At 43.3% G+C, this 19,436-nt stretch overlaps 1 protein-coding gene across 1 annotated transcript in view; it reads right to left on the bottom strand.

The window, feature by feature from the left end:
• itfg1 (integrin alpha FG-GAP repeat containing 1) overlaps positions 1-19,436 on the bottom strand; it is a 154,313-nt gene that overhangs the window by 13,848 nt on the left and 121,029 nt on the right. The window contains exon 15 of the mRNA XM_069173976.1: positions 3,799-3,923. Within this exon, the coding sequence (XP_069030077.1) occupies positions 3,799-3,923 (125 nt within the window). The remainder of the gene's footprint in view (positions 1-3,798; positions 3,924-19,436) is intronic.

The following is a 19,436-nucleotide window of genomic DNA, read 5'->3' as shown; positions in this document are numbered from 1 at the left end:
CTTTTAATCCCTTTTATAGTTTTCCGCATTGGCTAATTTTATCATCAAGAAACGTACAATTTCTATGAATTTGTAGTATCTGTATTGGTACTAATTGTGTGAAATTTAAGATGAATCTATCATTTTCTGATGTAACTTGCAATTACATGCATCTTCATTCATTTAACTGGACTATATACCTGTCAATGTTCATTTTCTGCTATGTGTTTCTAGTTTTAGACATTCAGCCGTATTACCTTACGGCATGGTATATTAGTCGTTGTTGTTTTGATTGTTGTCACATCAAAAAAGCCTTCCTTCATTTAAAGGGATGGTTCCTTCTCAGGTGTATTCTGTAGTACAATTATGTAACTTCAATGCCAACTGGCTTTATGTCCTCTTCAGTGTCTATTAAGGAGGAATTTCTGGAGCCTGAAATATGTAGATGACTTTTAGCTGATATATTTTTGAAACTTAAACTGATCTGTGAGTGAACATATTCTGTCTGTATTGTTTTGTTTTGTTTTCATTTTTCCAGCCCGACTGGCAGTGTGGACAGTTTTGTTGCACCTGGGATCACTTATAGCTGCTGTTGACATTACGATCAGTTTATAGCATTTGATGTCATTGCTTAATTCCAAACCGCTCCCTCCATCTTCCACCATAATATTGGACTAATTAGTCTTTGAAAAACCCTGCAGGTTGTGCTGGGCCTTTAAATATAGGTGTGGTGTGCAGCTGCAGTGTGAAAGAAGGAATCTGGAGAAGATACAAAACTTAAACTAACATCAAGGATCTGCTGAACCTCCCGGCTGTGACATCCTCAAAGACAGCGACAGTACTCCTCGTGTTTCGACTTGGAGAGTTGAGAGCGGACTGTTACGACAGTCCATCACAACTTAAACTGCAGCGAGTTTAAAGACTTCTTGCTCGCAGCGCTGTGTTTGACAGCAGTTTGACTTTGCATAAGTTCAAGTTTCAGTTTTGGTTGTTCGCTGCCTTAGGGCTCAGCGTTCAGTGATGAGCATCTGACACGAGACTGACACAGACTGCAGCATTGCCATACAACAGAGCTCTGATTTCTGGAAAAGACCAGCACCATCATCAGTTTCTATTCGCTTTCCTATCCACATTTTTCTGAGCCTGTTATTTCAGGCATCTCGGGTCATGCTCAGACTCATTAGGGGTTAAGAGTTCAGAGATGTAAACAGGGGCGGGGTGCATCATATCACTGTTTGTGTAGCTGGGAGGAAAGAACATTTCCAGTTCTACATTTGGCAGAATCTGGAAGTGCCACTGTCCTTTAATTGTGACTCTGTTCTTCATCAATTGAGAGGAACTACATCTTGCAGATATTTTGAATAAGCGTGCGACATTGCCTTTTACATAACAAGCACATTCTCGCCGCCAGCCATTGTCGCTTAGCTCTTGGAAAGCGCTGCCATCGGTGCAGCAACTGGCGGGGGAGCGGCGCTGGAGACGAGTCAGCCTCCACTACTGCTGCCTGGGAGCAGATCCGATCTGGCTGTTTGTAGGAGAAAAGTGCTCCCAAGTCTTCAGAGAGAAACGAAAGATACTCTGGTTCAAAGACAGGGAAACTGGCACACTATGAGAGAGCGAGGGAGACAGCCACAGAGACGGAGGGTGAGGGAGACCAAGGGAGAGGGAGAGTGACAAGTAGGGGACTGATTAGTGAAGTAAACCACTTTGAGCAGCAAAGGGAATCCCCTGGGTGGAAGATAAGTGAACAGGAGGGGAGAGACTCACAAAGAAAGATGAGGAGGGGTTGAATAAAAGAGAAGGATTGATGTGACTGGGCAGAAGATGGAAGATATCCAAGTAGATTTTTACAAAACCTCTCCTGTCTGAAAAACACACTTACTGTGGAGGAGAAACTGTAAAGGCCACGGCAGGGGAGATCACAAGATAACAGGACAGAAATATAGATTGAAAGGAAATAAGAAATGAGAGAAAGATAGATCAATAAACAGAAAGAAGCAGTCAGGATTGTAAACCTTCCTCTCTTTTCTATCCAGCTTTCAAAAGCTTCTCGCCCTCATTACAGGTATTCGATGGATTTACTCCTCCCCCAAGTCCCTCTGGGTAAAAAAAAAAAAAAATCTACTCTGCATTATGAGCAGCATCTTTAGGTATTCATTAATTCACTTTGTAGAGGGAATGGGCGAGGGGGGATGTGGGAGAAAAAAAAAAAACATTCCTTTACGTAGGAAAAAAAAGGACTGCGCGGAAACGGGACAATAAAGCAGCTTGTTTGAGATGAGTGTTCTCGGTGCACCACAGCTTCTGAGTCGCGGACCGAGCCATCTGCAATTCTAATTAGCTGCTCGACGAAGACCTTGGTACCACACGGGAAATGAAAAAAAAAAAAGGGGGGTCTGTTGTGCCAAATATTCACAGTGACAAGTGCAACGTGAGAGAAAACAGAGATGGAGATAAATGCACAGACAGAATTGAGTGGAGCTGACATTTGAAGTACAGAAATAAATTGATTGAAACCATGAAACCAATCAATTATTTACTATATTAGCATAACGCTAGCTGGTCGTACGACAGGAAGCAGGCACCAGATACACCCAGAGAGTCGTTCATACGTTGTCTTCTCACAAAACAAACAGGGTGTTGGTATTTCTGCTCCAGCGTGGAGCTCACTGCACCTTTATCAATTCCCCTGGTGATGTCATCAATCACCCCATACACTTAAAAAGAGCCATGCAATCTGTGTGCCATAAAGCATCTGTCTGTCACACATCTCCACCTCTTCACACCTACATTCTTCTGCCCAATCTGGCCTCAAGTGAGATGTGGGCAGCAAAATATGCTTCTTCAAATCAAAACATTGTTTACAACACCTGAGAAAATACTTTACTTGTTCTCATTAAGCAGAAGAAGCAGAGGTAAATGAAACTATGAAAATAAACTGCAAAGATAAACTGCTGCTTGCCTGTGTTGAGGAGAATTACCTATAAATCCACAAGCAAACCAAAGACAGGAAATTGGAGAGAATGAAGAACTGGATGCGATGGTGTTGATTTGAATTGTTTTGTGTGCTAAGCTAATACACACTGATTAACGATTTTATAAAGATGTTTAGAGGAAAAAAGCTGTAGCTTGGCATTTGATATAAAGACAAGGTATCCCACATTTTCTTGCATTAACGTCTGCTTGAATAATAATAGAAAAAACAACCTCAACCAAGCATTAAATGCTTTTTGCAAGATTAGGGAGACACGGCTGTTTATGTCTCAGCATTTTTAAATTTTATAAGACAACATGTGGAGGAAAATCCCTCTTCTGAATCTGCAAAAAATACCCTTCAAAGAAGTCTCAGCAGAAATGTGCTTCATCGAGCCCATTATGACAAAAAAAAAAAGCTGAAGACAAAGGAGGAAAAACAACAATTTTGCTCTGCTCATGACTTTAAAAGTAGTTCAATTGCTCCGACCATGAATTAGTTGTTCATTTAATATTTTTCTTGGAAAGTTTTCTGGCTTCTAAAAATCATTATCTTCAGTTTGTTTTTCTACTATCACAGACTTTTGTTCATAGACTTACTGCAGAGACAATTCATATCTCAGTCCATTCAAGCTGCTTATTAATGACTTCATTTGGCATTTGACTGCATGTGTGTGTGTCTGTGGGTTCCTTCCTTCCTTTTCTCTGTCTGCTGCACCATGACCATGAGCACACCTCTCTAAAAGATTCTCCCTCGAATATCCTATGCATCCATACAGCCTGCAGCCATTCCTGCAGAAGCGCTGTGAATTGTCTCGGTTATATAACCCTCTCATATTTCCTCACCGTCTCTCCGGGCTGCCGCGGGATGCCGACAAAAAGGTGATCCAGGAAGTTGGCGCTGCGTCCGAGGCCCAGCACAGTGTAGGGCAGCTGCAGGGAGAAATGAGCCGACTGGCTCAGCTGACCAGCTGCAGGAAGGGAAGAAGAGAAGAGAGACACAAGTTTTAAAGGTTAGAAGAGGAATGTAACTTTCACAACAAATACTGTATCTATGTCAGGATATATCTCAACAACTGCTGCATGGATTGACCTTAAATGTGGTTCAGACATTTGTGGTCTCCAGAGGATGAACCGTTCCGACTGGAGTGATCTCCAAACTTGTCCTTGGCATTTCTGCTTTTAATGAAATGTCTCGACAACTACTGAACTGAATGTTCCCGTGAGGATAAACTGTGATAACTCTGGTGATCCCCTGACTTCCTCTAGCTCCATCCACCCATCCATCCATCCATCCATCAAAACATCCACCCATCCATCCATCAATCGAAACATCCACCCATCCATCCATCGAAACATCCACCCATCCATCAAAACATCCACCCATCCATCCATCAATCGAAACATCCACCCATCCATCCATCGAAACATCCACCAATCCATCCATCCATCAAAACATCCACCCATCAATCGAAACATCAACCCATCCATCCATCCATTGAAACATCCACCCATCCATCAAAACATCCACCCATCCATCAATCCATCCATCCATCGAAACATCCACCCATCAATCCATCCATCGAAACATCCACCCATCCATCAAAACATCCACCCATCAAAACATCCACCCATCCATTCATCGAAACATCCACCCATCCATCCATCGAAACATCCATCCATCCATCCATCCATCCACCCATCCCTACCTCCCTCCCTTGTTACCGAGTTATTTCTACAATTGAACTTCATTTTATCTCAGAAAAGGTTGTTTTAAATTTAAGCAATATTTATAAACAATATTTCGATCTCTGTATGTCTTGTACATCTAGTGAATTGACAATAAAGTTGACTTTGACTTGAATTGAAACCACTAGTTTGAGTGACGTGAACATTTTCTTTGCTGAGTGGTGCCAATACATTTTGCCCATTTTAAGCTTCCTGTAAACTTTACAAGTTTTCATTCATCACTTTCTGCTCGCTATATCTGATTGAATTATAAACAAAACCCCCATTTGCTTCACAGATTATATTACAGCCCTGCTTCGCCAAACGGTCCTGTAAAGTTTCATATGATGTAATGAGATCTAACCTAACCTGTCCTGACCAACGCTGCCAAGACCAAAACTGATAAGACAAAAAAGGTACAAGTAAACATAATCAGGGGGATGAAGAGAAACACACAACGAGAGCAGCCAGAGGGACTGCAGCATGAGACCTCGTGTTCTGACATGAAGAGGCGTCATAAAAGATACAAATCAGAGCGAGACACCTGAGGCCAGTGCAACACCTCTCCCGTCTCTTCACCCCGCCTCCGCCTCCTCCTCCATCCTGTAATCTCTCCCTCCTTACTTACTATTCTCATCCAACGCTCGGGTATTTTGTTTCCTGCTTTCTGCTCATCTCTCCGTTTCTCTCCCCTGATACATCACTCCGATTTGGCCTTTCACTTCTCCCTCTTCTTCATCCTCATCTTTACTCTCCCCCCCCCCCCTTCAGCTGCTGTATCTCGCCCACGCCACCCAACTCTGCCAAATGCAGCCGACATAAATCAACCTCCACGTTGTAAACAAAGAGAGGAGAAGGAGAGGAGAGAAGGATGGAGGAGGAGAGAGAGAGAAAGCCTGGAGGCAGCCAGTGATCAGAACTAATGTGGATGGACTGCGTATTGCAGGCCGAGAGGAGCACAACAGCTACGCTTCTGCCTTCCTTTTCTTTAATCTGGGTCTAACCTTAGCTTGGTTTAAAAACAACAACAACACATCTGTGTGATTCACCTTGACTGACTTGGGTCATGTCAATCCACCTCAGTATTTCTCTTCATACAATAAAGCAGCCATTTCATTGGGAGGATGACAAGAGAAAAAAATGTATGATCCAGCTGGTGAAAGTGAGTACTTAACCAGTACAGATGGCTATTGTACGGTGTGAGTCCAATGAAAAGCTGTTCTTAATGCTCTGATGTACGTGCTCTGGGCAGCTCAATGGAAACCATCGACTTCTGCCACCTTCTTCTAAAGGAAGCTTTTCATCACTCATCTCTCATTATGTCTCCAAATTTCCCTCGCTTGCTTTTTAGTGCAAAGCTGTGGAGTCGTGAAGAGGCGGCATAATTGTCTTAATCGCACTCGGCACGTCGCGGGAGAGACGGAGATATCAGGACAGTTTAATGGACGCCGACCTGTTCGATCCCCAACTTCTAACAGACATTGAAGTTGAATCCTGGAGTGTCTGACATTTAGTGAGAAGTGCATGTGTGTGAGTGTGTGTAAGTGTGTGAGTGTGTGTGAGTGTGGGGGAGTGTGTGTGTGTGTGTGTGTGTGTGTGTGTGTGTGTGTGTGTGTGTGTGTGTGCGGCTGGACAGAGACATTGTATTTCTGAGGAACAAAAACACAGGGAGCCGTCACATCTCGATATAAAAGAACCTTGGACACATTTTTAAAAAGAGGAGCGCTGTTGAGGTCAGAGGAGTTATATCTGGTGCTCTATTCAAGTTATTTATATTGTATCACAAGTACGCTTAAAGGACTTAACATACTGTAGAGCAAGCCTATGTAAGCCTGACACATCAGTCACAAGTTACACAACAAAATAGGTTATATAAAGTCGACAAATACAGGAAACAAACCATAACAAAGTGACAGTATCTAACACAGGCTAAAACAACTGATCATAGACCACCAGAATGTCGAAAAAAAACATGAAGAAAAACAACGCAAGAAACTCTGGGCCAGGTCCCAGCTGAGCATGTAAGTCAGCAGTGGGGTTAAAAACATGGACGGAAACACTGAAACAAGAAGACACGTAAAACGAGCAGGAACAGGATGCTGGAAGAAAATGGACTTTGGCTGATGTCCAAAAAAATTGGGACAAAAGCATTGCATCTCTGTGTAAGGACGTGAATTAAAACAAACAAGACTGGGTCAAAAACCGAGTACAGGGCCGGACCGGGCATGAAGCACCAGAGGGCTTTTCATTTCATTAGGCCGGGAGAAGCAGCAGCCGTAATGAGGCTGAGGAGGTGAAGATGGAGCTGAGCTGTAAGGCGAAGCTCTCTACGTACCGGTCGGTCTTCGTCCTTTCTCTCACGTATTGTCATGAACTCTGGGTAATGACTGAAAGAATGAGCTTGAGGAAGTTGCACGGAACAGACTTCTGGGAAACTCAAGCTTTTCCCACTGTGACGCGAATTGCACAAAGATGTTGAGAAGACGAGATGAGCTTTTCATTTGAAATCGATACAGGGACTCGGCTTCTGGGCTGACCAGTGGTGTAACTTTGATCCCTCAGCCACTCAGTCAGTGACAGACAGTCGTGTTTTAGGGCCAAAAATGAAACGAGGAAAACTCTAGATTTCTTGTCAGTCCGGCTTCCATGCGCTGTCAGAGATATATGAGGATGACGGTGTGAAGATAAACTTCCTGATGACTGACAATCACCAGCATAGAAGCAGGGCTTTATTTACCTTTTCAGTTTTGTTCCTTAGGTAGACTAGCTGTGCAGCACCTACCTGAAAATACCAAATCCCCTACACCGACTTTGGTTTTATTACAAACAATAACGTGACCTTTAGTGCCACTTCTTTGTAGTTGATATCCACCCATCAAATGCCAGGCAAACTACAGGGACTCTGACCACAAAGGAGAGAGCAGGAGTGTGACTGAGTTTCACTCCGAGGTCGATCCTGCACAGGAAGCCTTTTTAAATCAGTTCACTGCCGCTCAGTGGTTCACACTGAACTCTGTCCATCGGGCTGGGCAGAACAGGATTTTTGAGGGGATTGGACCTTTAAGCCAGGCTTGGCTTGATGTTTTTGACAGACTGCTTCTTCCTGTTAGTAGGAGAGAGGTGGATAGCGAGCAGTCGGCCACTCAGCAGGGTGGAGTAGCTGAATGTGTGTGTGTGTGCGTCTGATGGAGGATCAAGTCGGGTTACGTTGCAGGCAGGGAGGCTGGCTTAGCGTCTGCTGAGTGCTGTGTGAGTGTGTGTTTGAGTAGACTGGCCAACAACCACGGCCACAGCTGAAGCAAAGCCATTTCACAACATGGGGAGGCTGGCAGAGGCTATTATGCAGAGCAGTGTATCAGAGCGTGTGTGTGTCTATGTGAGGGAGGGTGTGTTAGTGTGTCTCTGTCCTATCTCCCAACAGCAGAGCCAGTGGAGGCCTTGGCAGGAAATCCCACCCTGCACACATGACTGACAGCCCACAATCCATCTCTTAGAAGACAAAGCGGATTCAAACAGCATAAACAGTGGCCTTGGTGTGTGTGTGTGTGTGTGCGCGCGCGCATGCGTGTGTGTGTGTGTGTGTGTGTGTGTTTCACTAAGTTCTAAACATACACACACTCATGTGGGCACCACGATGTGCTCTGCAGTCAGCAGGTTAGTTTTTCAAGGCCCGGCCAATTATACGAACAAGGAAACACACGCTCACCAAACACACACACACACACACACACACACACACACACACACACACACACACACACTAAAGTAAATACACAGATTTCTAAAGCTTACAGCCCAATTGTTGCCGAGAGAAACGTGGAAAGAAACAAAATGAACCAAATGAAGTAAAAGAAGCTCTATTTAATTTATTTCTTTTAAATCCCCAAAGTTTGCTGTTTCTGTTCTCAGTGCCACGAGTGTGCTGGACTGAACTTGAACTTGGATGGTGGAATACACAACAGATGGCATGTTTTATAGATTCAGTTTTACAGTTATTGCAATTGTTGTCTTAATATCAGAAAAAACAAACTCACATTTCTGGTGTCTCGTACAGGATAATTATAACCTCACAATTCTAGGTAACACATCCCAAAACAATAATAATCCAAAGATAAAACAGGTTCATTACCTTCTATTCCAGAAGTTAATGATGTACACAGAGGCTGCTACACATGTGGCTCAAGCTCTGTGATGCTGAAAATAGTGACCAAAGTGTACGTCATAATTTATGTTTTCAGTTTCCTCGAAGCAGACACTTAATGATCCTTCTGTCCTTCTCGAGAAACATTTTATCATCACAAAAAACTTGGAGGCACCAAAGTTTGAGTAGTTGTGCTGCTACAATTTAAAAGATGCAAAATTAGTTGTGAGCCATGAGTAGAGACTGTTCCCGTCACCTGCCAGAGAGTGAAACCTGTGTCTGTTTTCAGTCTTGGTGAACACCCTCCACAGAACTGATCTCTGATGAAGTCTGTCTGATGTCGTGTACTCTGATGTACTGTAAGTCATTATTGGATTACATTTGCAGTATCTACAGTCGCTGCTCACGGCGCAACGAATGCTTTGCATTGTTTGACTCCCCTCTACTCTTCACTGAGTACCTGAGCCGACACTGTGGGCTGAAACTAATTCAGAACACCGCACATGCACACGAGATGACTCGAGACGCAGCAGTGTGGAATCTCAATTCACTATCTGTTAATTGTATTTTAGCCTGCTGTGGTTTGTCGAGCGACAGCTTTTCCCTGTTGATAAAATACATTTAGCTTATTCTCACTTTATCGTTCCTTGTTTTTCTCACAACAGGAAGCCAGATAGGTCCATGATAAGGTTACTGGGACACAGACTCGCACCCCCCGATAATGAAGCAGACAAACTTCACGTCCTCGAGGGCGCGGGAGAGAAAAATGGGGAAAAAAATTGAACAGAAACAGTAGACAGAAAGTCAGACAGATAGAGGACATGGATGCCTCTAAGGGAGCTTCAACATGTTAATGTGTGCATGCGTGTGCATGTGTGTGTGTGTGTGTCCATCTGTTGAGGTCTTATGACACACATCCTCATGTCCTGTCTGGAGGTTTCAGTACATCTGGCCAGACAGGCAGAGCAACAATGTCACGTCAATCAGTCTGAATCTGAATGAAGTGTGTGTATGGATGTTTGAGGAGAATAACACATGTGACAAATCAAGAATAAATGACACGTCTAAACATAAAAGCATCAACGTACTATCTGCAAATCCTTCAAGAGGACATGAAATATGCCAATCTCATGATTCCAACTAATTCATAGAGGATGGAAACATGGTCATCAACATAATTACGCACACACACACACACACACACACACACACACACACACACACACACACACACACACACACACACACACACCGTCTGCCTGTGTGGCTCTTTCGCTCTCCAGGGCTTCAAAACTGAAAGAAAAAAAAGAAATCTCAGAAATTCCGACTGCCTGTCGCTATAGAAACCATTTGCTCCCCTGATGGCGATAAAAGGAGCAAATTGCTGAGATGTTGGGTGGAGCCATGAGGGATAGAAGTGTGCGCGCGCACACGCACACGCACACGCACACACACACACACACACACACACACACACACACACACCTGCCTTGCCTGAAGAGCCTCCTTCAGGGCTCATACGATGGTGTCAAGATCTGGACAATGATTTGCAAGGGCAAATGTGTGTATATGTGTATATGTGTGTGTGTGTGTGTGTGTGTGGTGAGAGACTGAAGGACCCAGAGGGCTTTATAATTGTTCTGTCTTTATCACCATCCAACTTTGCACCGTCTCTCAAACACTACAGCAGTGAAGCATGTTGACACCGGCACCCAGATGACGACCAAAATTATACTGCATGTGTGTGTGTGTGCACGAACAGACGTAAAGTCAGCTGTCAATACTATAGTTTTCCCTTACTAAAAGCAAAAATAAAGAGCAGGTCAACCACAAATAAAACGTTTTCATATTTGTCTCGGAGGTAAAATATCTGCTACAAATGAAACTACAAATCAATAGAATAAAATTAGAAAGTAAATAAAAGAAACGAGCATTATAAGCTTAAAACTAACTTTAATGAAGTTGTAGAGTTTTGAACATTTCAAGAAATGATAAAAGAGCATACTGTAAGTTTGTGCTCTTGAGTTTTATCAGAGAACTTTTAGAGATCATAGTAATGACCAAATTACTGACTCACAGAAGACCATGACCTCATTTTTGTGCAGCATATATAAATAATTATAATCTGAAAAACTGTATAAACAAGACTCGAATGGAGTTAACAGTACAAGGCACCAAAACAAGTGCATTTCCAAAGTATCGTGTGGAATTATAACTCCACGTCTGGCTGAAGGATTAGAAACTTGACTGTTTGCAAAGAGTCCTATTTTGTCACTCAGTGTTGGACGCATTTAGAAATCTTCAACAAATACATGAATGAAGTAAGAGATCTCTGATTGCATTTGGGAAAGCCTCTTACTTTTTCCATGTAATAGAAAACAGCTGCCTTTGCCTTAATTAGCCCTAGTATTACAGATATCTATTCTTATACATCAGCATCCATCATCATACAAGACCAAGATTCTACACACATGCTACAGAGGCTCTGTTGGGTTGTACTTAACGGCCCGGTGGAGCTTTGAACGAGCATGACCTCGTGCTCCGACATGCTGGTATTTAGCACGTAGGATGTTTACCATGTTCTAAGTTTAGTGTACTAATATTTTCTAACTAGCACTAAACACAAAGGAAGGCTGAGGCTGATATGAATGTTAATAATCTTGCATATTTTGACCTAATGATGATGCTAGAGGAAAAGTCAGGCAATTTCGAAACTCAAAACGATTCATCCTCTGGACACCATGAATGTCTGTACACGACACATTTCACAGCAGCCCATGCAACAGTTGTTGTGATATTCAGTGTAGACTATAGACTGAACATAAAAATGGACATAGTCCCTATGTCAGAAATGTCAACCAACCAATATGACCAATGCATTGATTTTAGATTCACTCAGATCCACACATCGCTCCTTCCCAGCTTCACCAAATATGGTCATTTCTGGCTCTGTAAAATCAAGATGGCGTCAGCCAAAATGCCAGACTCAAGACTCAAGCGACCGTTTACAAATCAATCAGGGACGTCATGGTGGGTTCCCTCTTGGATCAAAGTGGTGGAACAATACGTACAGAAATACAACCATACTATTAGCCTGGGTAAAAACTCAAGCTGATGAAGCTACTCAACAAACGAACTGAGGAAGATGGCTCATTGAATTGACTGCTGGAGACACATTTGATCTTCTTTAGATTAGTTTTACTCTCCGTGATACAGCACATCACACATAAACACACATACAAGCACACTTCATTTATTGAAATCCAACGATGTTTGGAGGCGGACGACAACGACTAATTAAAAGCTGAACAGTCTCTGGGCAATATAAGGTATCTAAAAAGTGGCTGCTGAGAAGAGCGACTGAAGTGTTAGAAGTGAGAGAAGAAAAGGCGGAGGGATGGAGGAGTGATGTGGAGGAGAAAAAATATGAAGGAAGAGGGAGTTGAAGGAGAGAAAAACAGGGGAGAGAAGACGCATGCTAAGCCTGATCGATAGTAATTCTCCATGTCTCTGTGGAGGGTTGCCTCTCCTCTCGTTTTTTCCCCCCTTTCCACTCCAATATTTCCTTCTTCTCTGTTCTGATCTCTCTGCACTCCCATCTCTCATCTTTCTCTTTTGTTCCACCCTCATTTTCACTCCTATCCTGTTCTCTCTGCGACTCCACTCTATGCTTTCAGCGCTGTCCTCTGCACCCTCTCATCTTCTCCCCTCTCAACCCTTTTCATTTCGCTCGTCCACCTACACTCCCATCTTACTCCGGTATTGTCAGTTCTCCCCGTGTGCAACTATCCTCCATATACTGTGCAATAACACGGTAACCCTCAATGTTGACCTAATGAGGCCTCTGAGAACAAATGACAAAGACGTCATGCCGATCTATGGCCACGGTGTACCCTCCACTGTGGCCATAGATCGGCATGACGTCTTTGTCATTTGACGTCTTTGATGCTGCTTGTAGCATGCAGCTGATGCAGCTGAAATCATCGTGAGTGGCTTCATGTGAACGTACGGGTTAACACGAGTCGGCACGCACCGGATTTTCTATTTTAATTACCATCGAAACGTTCTGAATGTTTAAAAGGTTAAGATATGATCAATGTGTTTGTGGATGAGATGCTGCAGGTGAACATGTGTTTTCGAAAGGTTAGCTACGCATGTTCAATGAGTGTGTGTGTGTGTGTTTGTGTGTGTGTGTGTGTATGTGTGTATGTGTGTGTGTGTGTGTGTGTGTGTGTGTGTGTGTTTGTGTATGTATGTGTGTGTGTGTGTGTGTGTGTGTGTGTATGTGTGTGTGTATATGTGTGTGTGTGTGTGGTGTGTGTGTGTGTGTGTAAACCCTTGGTAATCCCCTGAACTCATTAGCCTAATTGGACAGTCTGCAGAGAGCTCCACATTGATCTGGGCCTGTTATGACTCTCCTCCCTATGAGCACTTTCTTTTCCTCGGCCCGTCTTGCCGTTACTTCTGTCTCAAATGTCCTCTCACTGTTTCTTTCTCTTCCGTTCCCATGTGCACCAGCTTTGGCGCGCTCACACTGTGTGAACACAGCTACCCGTCCTGGAGTTGTTAGCACTTTTGCTTTTATGCCTGTTAACACAACAACATTATTCTTTCTGCTTCAATTTCAAGGTCGGTTGCACTAACAGCCAAATATGTTGGGTTCAAAGACGCTAATGCAATAACGAGCTATGAACACTGACAATAGACAGATGTCTATCCAAGTATATTTAAGGTAGTATAGTTATGTACTGTGCTGAAAAACTCAAACCACACTTTGTTTAAAAAACAAACAAACTATTGTAAACACGGTTTAATCTCATTGCACATTATCGGACAAAATTATGTGTGGCTTTCAACGCATTAATAAAGAGCTGTTTGTGAAATAACTGTCCTCCACTGCTTCCCAGAAAAACTGTGCATAGCCCTGATTCGAGTGGTGAATCTAAAAAAACGCACTAAATGAGCTACACTTGCAGGCTGGTTTATTCGGGCTGAAGTTGCTGGTGCCACTCCTAAACATAAACATAATCTGGACGTCCAGAGCAGCACAGACCCATGACAACTGTTTGTCTAACAAACATATTGGAAATGCATAATGAATTAATGACATGCCCAACAATTCTCCCATAATGAGGATTAGCTAAAGTCATGTAGCAAGCATGTTACTGTACGTCCATTAATACTAATAAACAAACAGTTATGAGTATTCAGAGTCATGGGGCTCTATTTTAACTAAGCACATGGTACAAAGCCATTTAGAGTGTGTCAAAATCTACTTTTGTTAGTTTACCAGCAAATAATCTGAGCACAATCTAAGGTGCATAGCTTAAAGTGGTTGTACTGTCGTGCCCTGATTTATCATTAAGTGTCATCTCTCAATTCCTTCTAAAAAGCAGGTGGTATTGAAAAATGCAAGAGCAGTTTGTTATTGTAACGGTGGATTAACAGTAGAAAGACAGAACACTTCTCTGCTCGCTGCTGCATGTTCCTGTGTGTGTGTGTGTGACATGCTGAGTGGACGTGTATGTGTTGATGCATATTATTATTGGAATAATAAATGTTGGTAAATCTTGCTTTCTGCTGCCTCAAGATAGCAATGTGCCAACACAGTGGGCCTGACCACTTCCGATATCTGATACCGGTACTTCCAACTGTTCCTAAACAATATTTTTAAAGAAATATCTCACATGCAAGCTGTCACTAAAAGTTGTAATTTACAGATGTTCCTTAAACGCCTCACACGGTATCGGTAGACGCAAGCCAGTCGGCTGCACGCAGAGAAGAATCGGGTCCTCATTTACTGCAGCGCAACTCAGGTGTTTGGAAAAATATGAGTTTGAAAACAGTGAAATATGGTGCTCGACTGTAAGATTTCCTTCTGTTGAAACTGACGGCTTTAATCGACGTCCGAAGTAAAGCCATCGAAAGTTAAACCTGAAGCTCACTGAAGCTGATGTGATTTACTCCTGCGTAAACCCAGCAAAAGTCATGCGTTTTAAAATTAAAGCTAATGAAATTTAGTACCGAGTGACATGGCATTTTTAGATCGTAAATACAACGTAGAATTTAAGCAATTGGACAGGAAAATCACTGCATCGGTCTGACTCCAGCAAAGACACTTGTGTTGTGCTTGAAACGCTTTGGGCCAGGTGCAAGCTAGAGCACAAAATATTTTGGCCCATTTAATGCCCCACTTAACTGAAAAACAAATAGGTTGTAAAACGAGTCTTCAACACATTAAAAAAACAAAAAACTAAAACTAAACCACTAGTTTTCGTATGTGTACTTTGATGTAAGTTGAGGGAATTTGAAAATGTATTACATTACACCATAAATAATGCAGTTATTCTGCTTTGTCATCATTCCTGATAGTGTTTAAGAGATAGTGATTAACCTGTTTTGAGACCGGTGAAATCAAATATTTAAGTTGGGGATACAGACATGAATATCTTTTCTTGTCTTTCTGATAGCTGTCTGTGCTGAACGTGGTGTGTTACTCTGGAACACTGTTGTCCAGCCGTCTGAAGATAAATGGTGTTGGATGACCACGTGTGAGCCGGGACCCAGGGGGAGCCACGGCACTGTTTTCCTTCTCAGTGTCTCGGAGTGTCCACAGTCGGAGAGAGAGAAGATTAAAAAGGTTGTTAATGAATAACTTCAACGATTCATCTGCACCACCCTGCCTGCCGTCCTCACTGTGTGTCTCAGCAGGACTCGGCTGATAATGAGGTGTGGTGTTGTCAGAAGCGCAGCCTGTGCTCATCCATCCAACCTGCTTAATAAGGGGCATGGCACGCCGCTGTCTGCTGCCACACACACACACACACACACACACACACACACACACACACACACACACACACACACACACACACACACACACACACACACACGCACACGCGCGCAAAGAAGGTCAAGGAGAGACAGATGTCAGGGTACGCCCACATGCATATGCTGCCCCACACACACAAGACACACAAGTTTAGTCAACTGTACATGAACACGTCGTGCTGTACTGTACTGCAGAGCTGCTGCTGACCTTTACTGGACAGATAAGAGGATTACATTACCATTATAACATGTCTGAGAGTACATGCGGATATATCATGTACTGTGTGTGTTAGCAGTGTCTCTCAAGTACGATTACTCTACCTCTAGTCGTGTCTCCATCCACACTCTTTCTCTACTTGACTTTTATTTATATCCATCATCCAATCGTCTTTCATTCTTTCTTCTTTTTCTCTACCAGAACTCCATTAATATATTTTGTCTTTTCGGTCGTCTTCTCTATCTCTCAGCATTTTATAATCTCTCTTTCCTCTCTGCTCTCGTTCCCTTTCAGGAGGGTGAAGGGTAAGTGAAGATCGTTGGGCCCCAGTGGAGAGGCCCAGACATCGTGGGTGTGCGTGTGTGTGTGTGTGAGTGTGAGCGTGAGCTTGTGCGCTTGTGTGTGCCCCATCATTGCTCATCTCTGGCAGCCTCGCTGGCTGTTCCTCGAGCTACAAGCTACAGAATAAATACACTTTAAATCACACCAGACACACACACACACACACACACACACACACACACACACACACACACACACACACACACACACACACAGCCTGCTCCCTGGCAGCACTTTGCTGCTGTTAAATGAGGGGTCTGGGGAGTTGTGCCGGCAAAGCCTTTGGCTACTCTCGCGCTCCTCCTCTCAGTGTGCACTCCAGTCAAACACACTGGAAAAATAAGCTGGAGTTGACGGACAGACTGTAAAAATGCCAGGATATTCTAAATGAGTGGAATTCTGCTACTGAACACACAAAACCATGAACACTGTCAGGGGAACCACAGCCTCCTCACAGACAAAGATGTACTGGCTGAGTGGACAAAATGTCAGAACCATCTGCACCCCACATGAACTAGATGGATCAGCTGGATCCAGGTGAAAGCTGGAATCCGTTCACTGTTATTTTTACTTTAATGTGTTTTGCTTGGGATCGTTGCCTTTAGAGAAAAAAAGACTCACAAATGACTGGCGGCAAAGTTTCCACACAAAAGAACCCTATGCTGCTTTGTTCCACCCCTTACAAGGTCCGAAAAGAAATGTACTACTTTTGTGACAAAACAATTTTTCCAGAGTTTCGCATCCACTTTTAATGAAACAGTTATTTGGAGTTTATTGACATAACTGAAGCATTCATTCAGATGAACTTTACCAAACTGAGTGAGATGCAGAGTTGGAATTGGATCAAAAAGACTGAAGGATGTCGAGCAACATTAACCACCTCTTTAAGTTTAAAGGGCAAACTTGTTGGCAAACATGTAGCAGGTTAATTTTAGCTGTGATTTTGGTCTTTACTTTTTGGGTGGCACGGTGGTGCAGTGGTTAGCATTGTCACCTCACAGCAAAAAAGGTTCCGGGTTCGAATCGGGTCTTGGGCCTTTCTGTGCGGAGTTTGCATGTTCTCCCTGTGCTTGCGTGGGTTCTCTTCGGGTTCTCCGGCTTCCTCCCATCATCCAAAAACATGCACCTCACGTCAGGTTACCTGGCGCTGTGCTAGTGGCAGCCTGCTGCAGCATCTCCCCCCTGAGAGCCCCCCTGCTGTAGTGAAGAAATTTCCCCTCAGGGATTAATAAAGTGTATAAAATAAAAAAAAAAAAAAATTTTTTTTTTTTTTACCACAGACTGTATATAGAAGTGGATGGAGCTTCCAGGTCTGAAAAATGAGGCCGATGCGGAAGTGCCTTAAGCTGCAATACCATCGAGTGCCACTAGAAGTCTCATGAAATTCTCAGTCAATAATATTTCTCGACGAGTTATTTCAGTTTTTCGAGCTGAAATCGTTCCTTTTTATTTGTTTTCTGGCCATCCATCTGAAAATATTCCTGTAATCAATTCTAAAATAAGCTTAAAAAAACGTGCTTGATTGACAGGCCTGTGGTGCAGTCAGGTTATGGTTATTGGTGGCAGGGATGTAGTATCGTCGGGTTTCCAAACTGATTGAAACACATCCTTGCCATGTGTGAGCGTGGCTGAGCAAATGTCTACGCGAACAGGGTTTCCAGACAGTAAAGAAAACTGGTTTAGACCAGTTCCTCAGGAAAATATCTGTCTATTCAGCTGCCACATGATCCACTGTGTTCCCCATCCAGTGTCTAACTGAGTCTGTCTGCCGTTGTTTGGTGCTAAAAAAGAAATGTACAGTCGGGGTTTCCTCTGAAGAAGCTGCCTGCTGCAGTTAAAAAGGACACTATGTGAGTGGAGAACAGTGAAGCTGTTGGGCATAACAATGAGCTAAAACTCACTATAAAGCTCTGGGATGAGTCTCCCTATGGCTCATCACTACATCACATTGTTTTCACATCGATACATTTGATATGACAGTTGTGAACGACCTTTGCTTGTTTAAACACTACAGTTCCCCTGTGCAAGGTCCATGAAAGAGTTGTGTTCCCTGTTTGGTGTGGAGGAACTCCCTGGCATGAACACAGAGCGCCGACCTGAAACACATCCAACAACCTTGGGGATGAATTGGAGTGAGCCGGCTAACCTCACTAATGCTCTTGAATGGCAGCAAATCCCCAGCCTGATATTACCAGACTCAAATTCACTTGGTAAAAATATGGATCTGGCCACGCTCCACTGAGGACAGTTTACAGTCGTTGCATACTAATGGCTATAGATGTTGGACTTAATTTTCAAACTTCTGCAGCAGCCTTTAACTAATCAGTATTTACCACCAAATTATGTTTGCTGTGCACCACAACAACAGAGACCCCCTGAAATGTGATCAAAGTGCACCAACGTGTTGATAAATGACCACTGCAGCCTTTTCAAAGTAAATTTAACCGACTCGTTCTTGCTCCGGCTTTGATCTATTCCGTCCATTGTTGGAATTCCATTTAGAAACAAACACTTGACTTCAATGTCATTGATCTGCCCTTTTCAGAAAGGTTGAGCTTCATGTGAGCAGGGTTTCCAGACTACAATCACTACGGAAACTGAAGCCGTGCGCAGGTGGTGGTTCCAGGAGGAGTGAAGGCAATGTAAAGAGAGTTAAGTGTAAAGTTTAAGTGTCCACATACCTTTGGACATGGAGCATTGCAAAGTCTTTAAAGAATCAGAAGCAGTAAGGCCTACGACACACTGCCGGCACAAGTGATTATCGATAGTTTTGATGTATATTTGAGCTGGGAACCCCTCAAATTTACAGTGAAACGATCTATAATCATGGCTTGAGTGCAGAACAGGCGTCGGGTCTAAAGTCTAGATGACACGCATGCCATGCAGGCAGTGTGTCCCAGGCCGAAGTATGGTTCTGTCGGCAGCTCCGCAATGGACCAATGTGACATATATTTTGTCATCTGGTTACATCCTTGCTGATGTTATTGCGAAGCGGTTGCACTCGGGTTTTCTTGACGTTTTTTTATGATGTTCAGCCAAACAAAATAAACGAGGAAGCTTTCTAATGGGCACGTGTGGAATGTGTCCATATACAGTATGTGTAACCCCATATGTTGTATGTAAAGAAGTGAATTTGATCAGGGTTTATACGTTTGAAACTGTAAACGAAATCTCCAAATAAATCTCAGCTCGTTCGGTGCGTACAGCCTGCCTCCACATGCAGTG

The sequence above is a fragment of the Embiotoca jacksoni genome, unplaced genomic scaffold, assembly GCF_022577435.1.
Source record: "Embiotoca jacksoni isolate LCO1_2020_lvr unplaced genomic scaffold, fEmbJac1.0.p SCAF_6, whole genome shotgun sequence".
NCBI classification, from domain to species: domain Eukaryota; kingdom Metazoa; phylum Chordata; class Actinopteri; family Embiotocidae; genus Embiotoca; species Embiotoca jacksoni.
This window is presented reverse-complemented; position numbering and strand designations above follow the sequence as displayed.